This window comes from Dipteris shenzhenensis, chromosome 9, assembly GCF_047967505.1.
Source record: "Dipteris shenzhenensis isolate YYH24624 ecotype China chromosome 9, Dip_SZ_1.0, whole genome shotgun sequence".
NCBI lineage: Eukaryota > Viridiplantae > Streptophyta > Polypodiopsida > Gleicheniales > Dipteridaceae > Dipteris > Dipteris shenzhenensis.
In genome coordinates, this window is record NC_141604.1 from 19,456,990 (window position 1) to 19,473,498 (window position 16,509).

Genomic DNA, 16,509 nt, shown 5'->3' on the forward strand with positions numbered 1-16,509 from the left:
ACGCCTTTGATGTCTTTAGCTTTCATTTGATTCTATACTTGGAAGCAACTTGAGAGGCTTTACATGTAAGAGCACAAGGTTTGGAGGGGACCAATTGCTAGCCCAACGAAATTAAAGGAACGCAAAAAATCACGCTTAACATCGGCCTTTTTAGGCCGATGTTAGGGGAGCTCCTTTTTAGCGCCGCCAACACCCTCATGGCAAATTAACCGGATCCCTACGTGGGAATACGCTTAGTTTGGCCCTCCGTTGAAATAGCGAGCTCTTTTCAATAGCGTGGGAATGCCCTCTTAACTAAAGCCTTCCCCCGAGGGCAGGCCAAAAAGAGAGGAGGTCCCCCCACTGGCGTGCTGCCACGTGGGCAGGAGCGGGAGAGGGTCCGAGGTGGCAGGCGGGAATCGTTGGCGGGATGCCACGTAGGCGGAGGGGTGGATATCTAAAGAGGGGGGGGAATGGGAGGGTGCCACGTCATCGTCCCTGTCCAAGGGTTTCCTTTTGCAAGGTTTCTTCATTGCTCTGTTTTTGCTCTGCTCATTCGCTCCTGCTTTCTTCCCCAAGCTTGCAAATTTCCTGCACAGATCCTTTCTGCATGTTTTCTCCCTTGCTTCCACCTCCACCACCCTCACATTTGTACATCTTTCGCTTCCTTTCCTGCTCTGCCATCCCCATTCCCCACGTTTTGCTCGCTCTTTTAACCTCCTTCTTGCCTGATTTTTCCTCTCATGAATGCCTCCAACTCCGATGTCCCTCCTCGTTCTCTCCCTGCCCTCCCGGCTTCCGGTGTCATTGCTGCCGTCTTGCCCGACGACTCCTTCAAGAAGATCCGGAAGCCCTACACCATCACTAAGTCTCGGGAGAGCTGGACCGAGCAAGAACATGATAAGTTTCTCGAAGCACTTCAGCTGTAAGTGATCTCGGTTCGATTTTGATTTTTGAGAACGGTGATGCCATAGCGATGCAAGTGTTGCAGCTGCAGTGCGCGAGTTTTGATCGGAAGATTAAGCCGGTGCGACTAATTTGCGGTGGCTACTGAAATATTGAATTGCTTCTTTATACGCTAGAAATGAAGGAAACATAGTTTTACTGACTGAAGAGAGGGACGGTTTGACCAAAGAGATCTTATTACTCACCATTTCATGGGGTTGCCACGGACGATCGCAACCCTGCAAATATCAATTGTCTCTTCACTTCAACCCTTCATGCTTCACGTTTAGCATTGCTCCACGATGCCCTGTTGCATCTGAAGATGGATTCCATTTCGCACCCCGAAAGTTACCCGTCACCATTATCTCTTCTTTATCATCGTGCTCAGCGAATCCTCCACTCGAATTAAAGAAGAGCTTTTGTAAACGTCACCCTTGAGACTGGGCTTCAGTTTTGAACGAATTTCAGATTACACACATTTGTCCTGTGACTGATGGTTGGTCGTGTAAGTCTGTTCCAATCCAAGGCGAGCTTAAGCTCAAGCTCAAATTGTGTCCACAATAAAGGTTCCGTTCTAAGGAAAGGCTTACTTGACTAAGGCTGGATTCACACTCGTCCGCGGAACCAAATGAAAAAGGGATGTGCACTAATGAGATTTCAAAGCTAGGTTTTAAGTGTTTCACACACGTCCGCCAGGCGGGGAAGGTCGATCCTAAGTGGCAAGCGAAAAAGGGAATTTCTGTGGGCGGCCTCCCAAGACCGCCCATGAGGGTGTCCGCCTACAAAAGGACAAACGGAAGTGCTTGACATATGACTCGAACTTCTCGAACCTCTGACAACATGCTCATAGTTCAAGGACCCTACCACCAAGCCATTCATACATAGTAAACAACTATAGGAACATTTCCTATTTGTATCAAACCTGTCCGCCCGTTTGTGAATCCAGGGACGGACACACGTTCACAATGGGGTGGACAAGTTCTTTCTGCACATCTGCTGTCCGCGTCTGTTTGTGAATCGGGCTTAAGACTTAAGAGGCTTTGTTTAGTTCTCCCCTCGTTTCTGAAGTCCGCTATTCAAGGCTGTCTGAAAATAGTCAATTCAGAGAGCTCAATATTAAATCCTATGTTTGACTCCCGATTCCCACGGGTACGTGCAGAAATTAATAGGCACCGTAGTAGATTTAAAGAGTGAACAACCAAAGAGTGGCACGTTTGAAGACCCAACGCTAAAAGTAGTGGTTAACTATGCAGGATCAAAGCGAGAGGTTTTTATGGATTTTCTTATGTATTTTAAGTCTCAAATTGATATTTAACGAAGAGAAAAACACAATCGCCACGTGGTCTTTAATACAATTTCTACGTGGCCTTCGTTCTGTAAGTGTGATCCTTTGGAGCTAATGTTGAGGTCGAAAGCTTTCTAGCGTTGTACTTCAGTTTGGAGGCATTTAGAGTGAACATCATAAAAGGATAGGGGCACACACCTCTGAGGTGGGGTTCTGTTGTGTAGATATTCTACGAGTATTGTCTGGTTAGGCCAACTGCCCTAAAAGAGCCAGTTTTAACTCGCTTCTCAAGTACAGCTCTATGAGTGGTGTTCATTGTTGCTATTTTGGGCATGGAGAGCCAGCTCTCGCACCCCCTTAAGAAATGATATTGTGTTTGGCCCTGAGCTTGCAGTATAAGCAAGGTGTTTTGCTGCTTTACGATGTATTTTGAACCCTATCTCACGTAAAACATCAAATTGGGGATATTTTTTGGCTGTCCTGGCAAACATCATCCCTTTGCCATGCAACCTGCAAATAGCTAATGGCTTTTTGCTCAAATTATCAATTGTTTTCTGACTTGTCTCTTCAGCAAGCAAATTCTTCTGGATTAGTTTGGCATCCAAGATCACTCATAATTTGTGGACATTTTTTTCAGCCCTACAGTAATTATTTACCTTCTATTAGTCTTCTTTAACAGTTCTTTTTTAACTTTTTTGAACAACTGAGCTGCCAGGTGAATTCACCTTCAACCAGGAGCAGCCACATTGACTCGCATGCCTGCCAGGAACCTCCAAATTGATTCGTTTTCATCCAGGGCCAGGTGTATATTGTGTGCCAGCTCTGGACAGCAGAGAGTTGTTTCCAGAATTCTCTCTCAGGTAGTTTGCATGGAGAGTTGCCTTCTTTTCTCTATCAGCTATGAGCCCTCCCCATGAGGGCAGCAAAGATTTGGCACTAGTGACAGCCTATGAGAGCTGTGTGGCTGAGCCCGGCAGGCTGCTAGTAACAGCTCCGGTCTGTGTGCAAACCTTGTGTGTCTGAGGGATTGATGCTTGGACAGCCAGGAAGAGGGTGATTTTGCTTTGTTGGTGTTGATGGGATGTTTGGAACCATTGGCCATAAATTTTGCGCTAGATTTGGATGCCAGTTGTTTGTGCGTTGGGCAAGAGCGAGGGCATTTAACCTTGCTGTAATTTTTCTTACTGAATAAAGAAATACCAAAAAGGGTGCCAAGGTTTGGGGCCAATCGGGTGTCTGGTTTCTGAGCAAGAGCAATCTAGCTCCCCGTTGCGGGTTCTGTGTTCTCTTGGTGTTCTTGAAACTATTTTCTGAGTGGCTGAAATACCTGTACTTGCTGGTTAATATTTATTTACTGCCCTTTAGTTTATCTGAAAAGTCGTTCCATCGCCTAGATACCAACATCTTCCTCAAGAGGTGAGCCTGTGGTTGTTGCTGGGGTAAGTTATTTGCAGCCAAGAGAATCTTGGAAAGTGCAGTCCTGGCCTGGTGTGGAAAAAGAGGTTGGAGATGATGCGGATGCGGATGCCATGTTTAAAGCACAGTTGGTAAGTGCCGGGGGAACTTTAGCTCAGCTCACACAACATGCCCGGTTTGTGGAGTTCCTTAGTGCTCGTCCGAAGCCTAAGAAGACAAAGAAGAAAACTCACGGGCAGCAGCCTGGTGATATGCCGTCAGTTATGCATCATGCACAAGATGTTCCCGTGCCAGTCTGCTTTGGCACTGGTGCTGGTTTGAACAGTCAAGGAAGCTTTTCCTCAATCTTCTATGCATCTAGGATATTTTGAAGGAGGTTGAGTGTTCCAAGCTATGGTTGGACAGCCAATGCAAGGTGTTAGAATGCCTGGAAACTATCCTGCTGGTTTCAGCCACTTTCTTGAAGGAAATGCATTACGGTGGTGAACCAATTTGCTTTTGCAGGGCAAGGCACCTGTCACTTGGGTTGATTTCAAAGGTCGATCAAATGCGTTTGACCAGTGCAGGTTCTCAGCTTGCAAGGAATTTCCATCCAGAGAGTCACAACCATGCCATTTAAGATGAGAAAAAATCTCCTTCTAGGCCAAAAACATTTTGCAAACAAGAGGACAGCCTTTAACCGTACCATCAATATAATCCAGAATGAAATCCCACAGAGTGGGATGCCAATGCCCAAAAGCAAGAGTCGTCAACTACGAAAGTAGATGACGCATCATGGCAGCCCAAGGCTGATCATCCTATAGAAATCGCAGCATCATTTTCCCCTTGTGAGCCAAAATATTATGAATATTCAATATATTCAAGCCAGCTTTTGTATTCATCGACGTGAAGAATGAATCATCAACATAAGCTTACACAATCATTGGCTTTCTTCCATGTATCTCCAGACCATGCAAGACAACAGTGGCCACAAGATGATCAATGTAGCAAAGCATTGGATGAGTAGCTATTACATAAAGCAAGGCACTAAGAGGACATCCTTGTCGCATTGAATAATGTAAAGTCCACTATCAGAAATTTCTCTAGATAAGATGCATGTGGCTTTATTATCACTTTAGAGCGAGTAGATAATATGTTGCATCCGAAGCCAAATCCTAAGAATTGCGTGGTCTATGATAAAATCCCACTGCACAGTATTAAAAGCTTTGGCAATGTCCACTTGTAGAGTACATCCTACTGTCACGAGGACGTGAAATTATGGGACTTTTTTATTTGTGACTCTCATAATTTGCGCGTGATTGCCTTGAGGAGCCTCTAGGACGCGAGGGTCCAGCGACTTGGGGAATTAAAATTCCCTAGTAGGCCCTTGGAAATAGTGAATGTGCGCCCGGTTACTAGGCAATTAATTCCTAGGGCATAGGGGGCCAAAAGAATGCTGCAATTAAAAATTGCTATTTTTAGCACAGGATTCTAAAAAGAGGGGGAGAGCTCTTCTTTTGGACCCAGAAGGCCAAAATCAGTTTCAGAAGAGCTAGATCATCAGTTGTGAGCTACCAGAGCTTGCTAGGTGCTGTTAGAGCCAAATCGTCATCTGTCAGGAGCTTCGAGAGCCTGCCAGGGAAAATCGCCATCAGCCAGGGCTAGTTCCAGTGCATTCAGGGCCTGTCAGAGGAAATGGCACCTAATCCAGGAGCCTGTTGTAGATTGCACCGGGGTGTCTCTTCCAGCTTGTCTAGGATGTGCAGGGAAACTTGCGATTTGATTTCTGGAGCCTTTCGGGTGTTGCTGCTGATTTTGGTAACTTTCCAGGCGTGGGTGCTCACTTCTAAGCTGCTCTTGGGGCTGTGCCAGGGCAGAGTCAGCTTTTCTCCATAGGACCCGGTGACCTATCTTCTGTGGATACTGGATAGAAGAAGGCTTGTCTTTGCCTGCTTTTGCCGTTCCCTGATTGGCTGCTGGCTAGTTATTGCGTTTGGGTTTCTTTTCTCGCGAAGAAAGGTTGATTTATGCTGTTGGGCAGTGGCTAGAGAGGCTGGCTAGAGAGGCTATAGATTGAGGCAACCTGTTTGGGAGTGCTTTGTGGATTGATTGCACCAGAGTTTGGTTGTTGAAGGCTTTGTCTTGCAGTCGTTCAGCTGTGTCTGGCTGGTTGGGCACTTAGTTGTGCAATTGCAGGTGTGGCACAGACAGTGGATGCTATTGGGGTCTCTATTGCATGCTTTGGTTGGCTGAGGATACATGATTGTCTAGTAATTGGATGCCATTCACCGTTTGGAGTTGAGCAGGGAATTAGAGGGTGGGTTGGATGGGGAGTCTGCGGGCTTGGTTTGCCTGTGGTGCAGCTTCTCAGAGACCTTTGTAATCAGCCGCTTGGCTTCTTCAAATGAATGTTAAATAAATACCGCAAGGGGCGCCAACGTTTGGGGCCAATCGGTGTCCTTGTTTCTAAGTAGGAGTGCTCTAGCTCCCCTGTGATTTTATCTGTGGTGCGTATTTATTTGTCAAATTGCTGTGTATGCTGTAATTAAGTGGATCCTACCACCCTTTACGTTGTTGAGGCTGGTTCCATCCTACTAAGTACATTTTGCATATTCTATCCCAACATAGGCATTTGCAATGTTATGAGTGATGTGTCCTCGAGGGATAAAGCCATATTGGGTAGGATGTAGACCATCATGTAGAAAACCTTTTATTCTATCAATCACCATTTTGGCAACCATCTTATAAATGGCTGGCATGAGTGTAATAGGTCTCCAACAAGCAAATGATTCACAAAGATGCTTTTGGGGATCAACTTAACCAGCCCTCTCTTCCAAGCATTTGGCATGTACTGATTTTGCTAGGCACTATTAATCTCGCACATGCGCACGTGCGCACACACACTTTTTTTTTTTTTGGTGAAACTAAAAACATTATATTATGAAACATCCATTTTACAACAGGGCAGTGCTCGAGAAAAGAGCCAATGCCCTATCTATCAGAAACAGTAAAAGAAAAGCTGAATGCAAGAAACATCCAAATCTTCCTCATGCAAGGCATCGAATAAGGACTGCTGCAATGAGGCCTGGAAGAACTCATAAGGGTGCTGAAGAGATGAATTCAGAAATGCATGATTTCGCTAAAGCCAGAGGGTCCATAAAGCTTAGTATCTGATCCAATGAAAGAAAGGAGAATACTGTGACAAAGAAGCTGATAATCTGCCAAACATCCAGAAAAACTTCGAGAACCTGTGCGCTGGAAATCTGAGAGATAAAAAATAGGAGATCTTGTCCAGAAGTTCCAAAAAAAGAGTCTCTGTTTTAATGGCATTTTCAACTTCCATATCAATTTCAATTTTCCTTTCCACCAAGTTAAAGACTTATTTAGATGCCAAAGAGCATTTGCATACACACACACACACACACACACACACACACACACACACAACACGAGGATGGACACAAGTATACAATGACAAACACATGATAGGTTACACACACGAGAGCTCCAAAATCCCCAACATTCCACTCTTTCAATTATTTTCAGCTTTATGACTATGTGTGATGAATGTGATATTGGGTGTTATCTTTCAGTTCATGGTTACAAATTTTTTGTTCTAATTAAATAAATCCTCAGAAACATGTTCTATCCCAACATCGGCATTTGCAATATTATCAGTGATGTGTCTGCGAGGGATAAAGCCATATTGGTTAGGATGTAGACCATCATGCAGAAGACCTTTTATTCTATCAACCACCATTTTGGCAACCATCTTATAAATGGCTGGCATGAGTGTAATAGGCCTCCAATAAGCAAATGATTCACAAAGATGCTTTTGGGGATCAACTTAACCAGCCCTCTCTTCCAAGCATTTGGCATTTACTGATTTTGCCAGGCACTATTAATCTCTCTCTCTCTCTCTCACACACACACACACACAAGGACGAACACGAGGATGGACACAAGCATACAATGACAAACACATGATAGGTTACACACACAAGAGCTCCAAAATCCCAAACATTCCACTCTTTCAATTATTTTCAGCTTTATGACTATGTGTGATGAATGTGATATTTGGTGTTATCTTTCAGTTCATGGTTAGACATTTTTTGTTCTAATTAAATATATCCTCAGAAACATGTTTCCGCATACGCACGGCTCTGACAATTGAAGTGTAATTTTGTGAATTTTCCTTGATTGCGTATTGTAGGTTTGATCGTGATTGGAAAAAGATTGAAGCATTTGTTGGAACGAAGACTGTTATACAGGTGAATTCACAGTCTGAAGCGTCAACTCTTCTTTTAAGCATTCAAGTTGTCCCAATTGTATTGTTTTTGAATGCTTATCATAGATTCCATGCTGCATATATGTCAAGCCTGTCATACAAAGCACAGCGCTTTTGGAGGCTTTTTTAAACCCATCCATGAAAGGAGGATGCTTCATTGAGAAGCAGCTACTCTAAGCTCTTCCTAGATGATCTGAACGTCCAAGTAGGGGCACTTATGCATTGCAGATGTGGGCTGGTTCAGGGCCAATATTTTTAAGTTGTTATAGACACTATCATTCAGGGAAAAAACCATTGCTGGTTGCTGAGGTGAGGTATCACAGAAAGACTATGTGTACTAGACGATTAAGGTACTTGAGATTCGTTTCTGCATGCATGAGGTACCTTCAAAGAATAGAACTAAAGATCTTGTTATCTACAAAATGGCTTGCAACTGAATGAAAGCTGGGTGGACGAATTTTGAAACCTCAGTAATATTGTGGCAGCATAAGGAGTGGTAAAAGGAAGAGCCTTGAAATTACATTTCCAAAATGCATGTTGATATGTAACAGCAGCTAGGCAGCTAGCAAGCTGAAGGCACCTACAAATGGCACTCCCGCAACCTGGGAAAGAAGTCCACAGGAAGCTCCAAAGATCGGGACAGCAGCTGCAAGCTCATGCGAAACCAAAAAGGGAGCAAACCTGCAAACAATACCAAGACGAGGCTACTAGAGGGCGAAAGCGAGCTGAAGGACAGGGAAGGGCAGTAGAGCAAAGGTGAAGGCGGGGAAGAAAGGTGGCTGGAGAAGGAGCTGAGGTGGGGAGAAGGGTGCTGCTTCTGAAGTGTCTCATTCAGCGGGCATTCAACTCACTGTCGGAACAGAAGTGCCCCCCCTCTAGAGGCCTTGAAGCTGGTCGGATTGGCTGGTGTGTTCTTTTGGGAGCCCTGACTGTCATTTGTGGCCCTTCGAAGCTGTTCGAAGTGTGGGTAGGTGGTTTCTTGGCAAGGTTCCAGGTTTGGGAGCTTTCTTCGAGGAGTTCTCAAGGCTTTTTTTTTTTTTTCGGCGCTGTACTTTGGTGGTCTTTGAGCCCAGCCCACAGCCAGCCCTCTCCTTTGGGCTTTCTGGTTTTTTGTTTGAAGGTCCTTTGGTAGAGGATTCGGAAGGACTCTCCCCTTCGTACCTTTATTGGTTTCTTCCTTTTGCTGGCCCTTCTTGTCAGCCTTTGGGGTCTTGTGAGAGGCCTTTTCCCCTCTCCTAGCCTCCTTCCTTTTTCCTTTTCCATCCTTTCTCGCAGCACAGCGGAGTGTCTTTTCTTTTGAATATTGAATCTTGGTGGTGACTGTTGTTTTGGCCAGAGGGGCTCGAGCACATGGCAGCACCCGTGACTCCCCAAGCTGTTACTCCAGAGGACAAACACCAGGTGAAGAAAGCCGTATAGTCACTACAAGACAGGGCAGTGGTGGGTAGGATTGTTGACCTCATGCCATCCAGGAGCCAAGTTCATGATTGGATCCAGGCGAGCTTAGCATTGGATTGAGACCACATTCAGGAGGTCACCATCTATGGTAGAGGGGTTTTCCTTCTTCATCTAAGCTCCCCCGACACTACTCAGTCTCACTGGTGGAGCGTAGCCCGATCCTTTTTGGCCCGCATCTTGTTTACCTTATCTCTTGGTACCATGGGTTCACGGTGGATGATATGGAGTGGACCCATCACATACCTCGCTTCCTTGTGACACTTCGATTCCCAGGGCTACCCAAGGAGTGCAGGTCCATTTCACTCCATTGGGGGAGCCTTTGGCACGGTGTTGGTGTCACAGGGACGTGAATTTTTAAGCTTTAGGCATTTACAGTGACTGCCCTAGCGTCCAACTGATTAAAACAGCTCAAAGAACACTTCAGTGCGATTATTCCATGGGCCAAGGCAAGGGACTGAAGGTTAGAGAAGGGTAAAAATCCCTTTAGCTTAAAATAGCTTTAGGCGCCACGTTTGGCAAGCTGGTTTGTGGAACAAGGGAAAAAAATTCCAAATTTACTTTGAGGCTTGTTTATGGACCACGAAAGAGTAGGAAGAGGCAAGTCACAGGCTGGGAAAATGCTCCAGGGCTATTCTATCACATCGCCTTGCTGTATTTTGACTACTAGGGCAGTCCGTGGGCTGTTGTTGGGCTGCCAGAAGCTCAAAAAAGAAATTCGTTTTTGTGCCAGGGGTCTCCAAATCAGTTCGTTTTTGCTGCATGCATACTGTTCATGCCTTCCCAGAGGCCGAAATCTGATTCACACTTCTTCCATGAGCTTCCCAGGCCAGGTGCCTATCAAAGAAGCACACTTTTCCAGGCAGTTTGGAGCTTCCAGGCAACTCGATTAGCTTCTAGACTTAGCGATTCTCTTCCAGCAGGTCTTCCAGGGTTGCTTTGTTGATTTTCACATGTGAGGGTGCCAGAGATCTTGCCAGGGAATTTCGTTTTTCCATGCTTGCTGATTTTTCCCAGGGTTTCTTGAGCTTTTCTATCACTTGATTGCATTCTGGGAGCTTTCCTACCGCCTCAGAACCTTCAGATCCATTTGCTTTGCACAACTGGCCTTTCTGTTTGCCAGGAGCAACTGTGGTTGTTTTGTTGGCCTCTGTCTTGCTAGGACTACCTTGACAGGTATTCAGAGCTACCAAGACGGATTGGGCTGAATTCTCTATTGCCAGGACTCCCCTAGTGGGTATCAGAGCTGCCAGGCTAGATCCCTCAACCAGATTCAGAAGAAGGGCTTCCATGGAATGTTGCACTGGAATGGGATGCCTTTTCAGTGATTGCACAGCTAGTCGGAAATCCCTGTGAACAGATTATTCAGTTGGCTATCTGTGGATTGATGCACTGTGGTGCCATTCTTGTATTTGCATGCCTTTTGAATAAAATATAAAGAAATATTGAAAGGGGTGCTAAGTTTAGGGCCAATCTGGTGTCCGGTGCAAGATGCGGACAATCTAGCTCTCGTGTGTTGTGTTGTAAGTTGATTTGGTGTGGGAAGTTCTAAGTGGATGTAAATTAAGTATTTGTTGGTTGTCATCTGTTCACTGCCCTTTGGAGATCCCGGGGGCCGGTTGCTGTTAGCAACAAGCCTCATTGGGATATAGCACGTGAACTATTGTGTACCAATGAATGAAAAGATGGGTGGGGATTGGCTCATGAAGACAACTGAACGTGGACGTTGAGCAGAGATTGGTCCATGCAAGTGATTGGTGAGTTCATGCATGCACAAGCACGTGGCGAGAGGTGGCATGGCAAATGAAAGTAGATGGTTCCAGAGGCGGCGACTCCAGAGACGGTTTCATGCGTGAAAGGACACGGCTCTTCACATAGTCGGTGCCTTCCCTTCTAGAAAGACGATCACAGGCGGCTATGCCGTTCTCTTTGTTGAGGCTTAGTGCCTATAGGAGTCTATAGTGAGCAGCTGCTCATAGATTAGATAGTTTCACACCTTGTATTGCCAACAAACCCTGTAGGGTTGAGGCTTCAATAGTCGGTTTAACTCAATCAATAAAGATCTGTTTGTGTCGCCATTCTAGATCACTGTGTAGCGAGAGTTTTTCAATCTTGTCTCGTCATTTTATGTGTAGGGATCCTTATATCTCATGTGTTTATTAAGAGCTGAGTTGTGAGGGTAGTCGTATCTCAATCACTCGCTGAGAAATCTAACAGTTACAGTGGTTCCGTTGTTGGGACATCACCAACTTTCTCAAGGGGGTGAGACCTGTGATTGTTGTGGATGTTTTTGGGATCAGGGATATACCATCTTTCTCAAGGGGGTGAGGCATGTGGTTGCTAAGAGAATTCAGCGAAGAGGTTGTGCAGTGAAAGCACAAGATGTGCCAAAGTATATGCCTCATGAGAAACAGCCAGAGACAGAGGAACAAGACGAGATCTTGATTCAAGAACAGTTATTGGCACACCATGGTAGAGTTTCCTCGTTGCTATTTGGAAGTGATGTGGATTGGTGGAGGAGGGTGAATTGGCAAACTCACCTCAGTTGATGCAACTCTACTTTTTCTGTTTGAGCCAACTTCGGTTGTGACTTTCAGGCTCAGCAGAGCGTTGGTGTAGAGCATTTCCTGATGCTCAAGAGGGGGGTAGCACCTCTGCTCCCTTGGTACAGAATGTTTCGGATATCTAGAGGTCGCTTGGTGACATTGTATGTCTCACCCGAGGTACCGCTTGCTGACAGTATATCTGTTGCGGGACTTCTAGATTAGTGTACTAGTCATTGCGAGACTATTTGTACATGGTATATGAGTTGGTTACCTGCAGCTCTACCAAATCATATGTTGCATGTATATAGGGTTTATCTTGTAATCTTGAATATATAGGTGCATGTAAGAAAATGGCAGAGTTTGCCAAATCTGTTGAGATCAGTTTGTGGTTGGATATGGTTTGCTATCCATGGCTCTACAAATCATATATGCAACTCCAGTCTTGTTATGCATGTGGCACATTCTTGTAATGGCGGTATATGCCACTCTTACACGACAGTTCATCAGAGGGAGTATCCCTAAATTCTAGCATACTGCGGTCACTGCTATCATCGAGAAGCACGATGGCCTACTTGCTAGAACAAAAACAAGAAGTGGTAAACCACGGTCATTGCCACATAATTCCGATGGCACTTGATGCCAAACTGGTTGGTTCACTTTCTATGATATTCTTGTGAATATGTGTGGTTTGGATTGTGAACTTGTGTAATATGTTCCTGATATACCACGGATTATGGACAGTTTCTTTCTTGCCAAGACTCTTTTAGAGCTGCCAGGATAGATTTGGACAGTCCCATATAGCCATAAGATGAAGTGGGTAAATAGTTGAAAGGAACATGTGTGAAAAGTATGCATGGGATGTTTGTTTGCATGCATGAAGTGCTTTTGTGTGTACTCATGATGTACCACTAGTTGTGGGTCTTGATGGATGGCCATATGAAAGTGGGTAGCACATCGAGAGGAACATATATGGGTCCTGCAGGATGGCCATATGAAAAAAAGAAGAAGGTACACATTGACTGTATGTTTGCATGCATTAAGTGCTTGCATATGCTCTTGTTGTACCTCGTGCTCTAGGTCGTATGGGATGTCCATGAGAGGATAAATCATCTTTGTGGATCCTACGGGATGGCCATACAGAGCAACTTGTCTGGCTCTGAGCATGTATGTCTGATGTTTGTGGAAGGATGCCTGGTTGTGTTTTTGAACTAACCGAGGCTTTTAACTTCTACTTGCTTTGAGACTTTTGCTACAGATTCTGATGGAACAAAGCAAAAAGTTCGGTGCAAACGGGTACATTTGCAATGTTTCAAGAGGGGGTCTGTCACGGGGACGTGAGTTTCTAAGCTTTAGGAATTTACAGTGACTGTCCTAGCCTCCAACTAATTAGAATAGTTCAAAGGACACTTCAGTGCAATTATCCAAATCAGTTCGTTTTTGCTGCACGCCTACTGTTCATGCCTTCCCAGAGGCCAAAATCTGATTCACACTTCTTCCATGAGCTTTCCAGGCCAGGTGCCTATCAAAATCTCACTTTTACAGACAGTTTGGAGCTTCTAGGCAACTCGATTTGCTTCCAGACTTGGCGATTCTTTTTTCCAGGGTTGCTTTTGCTGATTTTCACCTGCCAGGGTGCCAGAGATCTTGCCAGGGAATTTTGTTTTTCCATGCTTGCTGAATTTTTCCAGGGTTTCTCGAGCTTTTCTATCGCTTGATTGCATTCTGGGCGCTTTCCTACTGCCTCAGAACCTTCAGATCCTTTTGCTTTGAGCAAATGGCCTTTCTGTTTGCCAAGAACAGCCAAGTGTGGTTGTTTTGCTGGCCTCTGTCTTGCTAGGACTACCTTGACGGGTATTCAGAGCTACCAAGATGGGCTGGGCTGATTTCTCTCCTGCCAGGACTCCCCTAGTGGGTATTAGAGCTGCCAGGTCAGAACCCTCAACCAAATTTGGAAGAAGGGCTGCCATGGAATGTTGCATTGGACTGGGATGCCTTTTCTGTGATTGCACAGGAGGATGGAAATGCATGTGAACAGATTATTCAGTTGGCTAGTGGAATGATGCACTGCGGTGCCATTCTTGTATTTGCATGCCTTTTGAATAAAAGATAAAGAAATACCGAAAGGGCGCAAATTTTAGGGCCAATTTGGTGTCTGGTGCAAGACGGGGGCGATCTAGCTCTTAGGTGTTGTGTTGTAAGTTGATTTGGTGTGGGAAGTTCTAAGTGGCTGTAAATTAAGTATTTGCTGGTTGTCATCTGTTCACTGCACCTTGGAGATCCCGGAGGCTGGTTATAGTTGGAGCCGCCTCCTGAGACGTCGGCTTTAGTGGTTGCAGGTTATGGGGTCCCCAAGCTCAGGTTGATTGTGGAGTGTCCAGAGACTCTCCCGAAGGAGATCTTGCTGGAGACATTGGATGGTGGTGAGTTCAGATAGCACATAGAGATTTCAGGCTTGCAAGGGCAGTGTTTAAGTTGCAGACAACGCTTAGAGATTTCAGGCTTGCAAGGGCAGTGTTTAAGTTGCAGACAGATAGGACACCTGGCCAAGGATTGTAGGAGAGGGCAGAGTAGGATGCCCCATCAGTTGCGTACCGAGCAACATATAGCTCGACCAGGGGGAGCACAACATGCAACAGGGCAGCGGACGAAGTCTTTGACACCATGGGTAGAGGCGTCTAGTGGGGCCTGGATTAGGGTGAATGCGGAAGAAAACCAGTAAGAATGCCATAAAGCAGCGAAGATTTGTGCCAGGCAGTGAGAGTGGAGGAAGACATAGCGTGAGGCCGCTCCTCAGTTGCAAGGGAAGGAGTTCCTTCCCCAAGCAAAGGGGAAGCAAGCAAAGCGATTGGTGCTGGCAACCCCACGGCATAGGTGACTGTGACTCCAGCAAATGCTCAGGTAGTCCCATTGGCTTCAGTGGGTAGGGGGCCCCAAGGTCGACATGCATCAGGATCAGAGGGCTCCAGCAGTGCTAGAGCCAGCAGATCCAAGGACTTCGTCCTCTACTCCCTCGATGGTTGTGAAGGCTCCCTCTCTAGCCCCCCTTCCCCCCTCTGCCTCCCCCCCCCCTTCTACTGCTATCACTATCACGGTCCACTCTCGAGTGATCAATTCTCCCTTCCCCCTGCTCCCCCTCCTGCTGAGACAGGGCAAGCGATCTCTTCATCCTCGCGTCCCTTTTGCCCTAGACCCAAAGCCTTCCGGCAAGAGTCTGACAGAGCCCCCCCGTACTCCTTAGGCTACGGCTTCTTCGGCGTTGTCCCAATCATCCGCATCACAAAAGGCCTCTCCAAGAGATTTATCTCAAGTCTCATGACCGGTGCCTCAGCCTGGGAAGCCTTTGCCTAGGGACTTGTGGAGGATAGATCCCTGAACTACCTGGAGGCACCCGATGCACACCCCCTCGCTTTGGAGGTGATGATGATGATATTGCAGTCCCGTAAGGGGGGCTCGATTGGAGTGGTTGGTTCCCATATTGGCCCCTTTTGGGGCTTCGACTTCGCTGCATTTGGAAAAGAAAAATGGACCTCTGCTTTGTTTGATCGGAGGATGAAGGATCAGATTGCAGCATGATGGAGGAGTGGATGGGCCCGCAAGGGAGGAAGTGTAGGAGGCCATCGTAGAGATCTGGAGACAGCCGGCTGATAGTCAAGAGGATGGATGGGCTGCGTGGGCAGCAAAGGCCATTCAGACGAGCAACGAGGAGTTGCAGTCCCAAGCCTTCTGTCGCCGCAGACTCCTATAGGCACGGGAGAGAGCCTTGAGATGGGACTTGGCCTCCATTGAGTGGCTTAGAGAGCAGGTGCCGGGATCACAGTGGTTGGCAGATAGATATGAGTGGGCACATTTGGACCTCGAGGATACGGAGATACGCTAGGCAGAGTTCTCCTACCACTCCTCCAGATCCCGTTGAGAACAGCAGGGTGATAGGATGACTATGTACTTCCTTCAGAGCGCATGCCCTCGAGCCGCGGGGACAAGTTGGAGAAGTGGTTGAGAGGCTCGACGGCACTATGCATTCCGATCCCTAGGAGTTATAAGAGATGACCACTAAGTTTTACCAGCGATTGTTCCAAGCAGAGGAGTCGTCCCTTGAGTTGGTTGCCGCTAGGGAGACTATCTGGAACCACATCCCGTCAGTGGTATCTGTTAAGGTATAAACACTCATGTTTATCCTTAGGCGTAGTGCCAAGGGGTGCATGGGTGGTGCCAAAGGGTGTGTATCATGTGATGCCAAACGGTATGAGCCTCTCACGAAGGGGTTGTGTCTTGATATACATGTATTTAATGCAATGCAACAATCAATCAGTTACTCCTTCTTCCATCATGTCACGTATCTCCCTCTCGCAGCATTGAGAGTCCCCTGTGGATTTTGTTCCCAACACATGGCGATGACTACAAAGTATTCATGACGAAGCCGGGTTGTGGAATCACGATGGTGCATAGTGACTGGCGACATGAAGTCAGTGGGCTGGTTTGCTGCATTTCTTTTGTAACCTAATTCTGTCATTATCACACACTTGAAGGTTTTCTCTAAGGATAACCAATAGAGGTCTTGTCGAGAGAGGCCTAACAGGGTGAGGAGGCCATACCGACATGAGAGATTGGATGGAGCG

The 16,509-nt window shown here is 46.3% G+C and overlaps 1 protein-coding gene across 4 annotated transcripts in view; it reads left to right on the forward strand.

Annotated features, from left to right (window-relative positions):
• The first annotated feature begins 481 nt into the window (after positions 1-481).
• LOC147898334 (protein REVEILLE 8-like) overlaps positions 482-16,509 on the forward strand; it is a 43,204-nt gene continuing 27,176 nt past the window's right edge. For all 4 annotated transcript variants that reach the window (XM_087379824.1, XM_087379820.1, XM_087379821.1 and 1 more), the window contains exons 1-2: positions 482-904; positions 7,818-7,875. In XM_087379824.1, the coding sequence (XP_087235950.1) occupies positions 723-904; positions 7,818-7,875 (240 nt within the window). In that variant the 5' untranslated portion in view covers positions 482-722. The remainder of the gene's footprint in view (positions 905-7,817; positions 7,876-16,509) is intronic.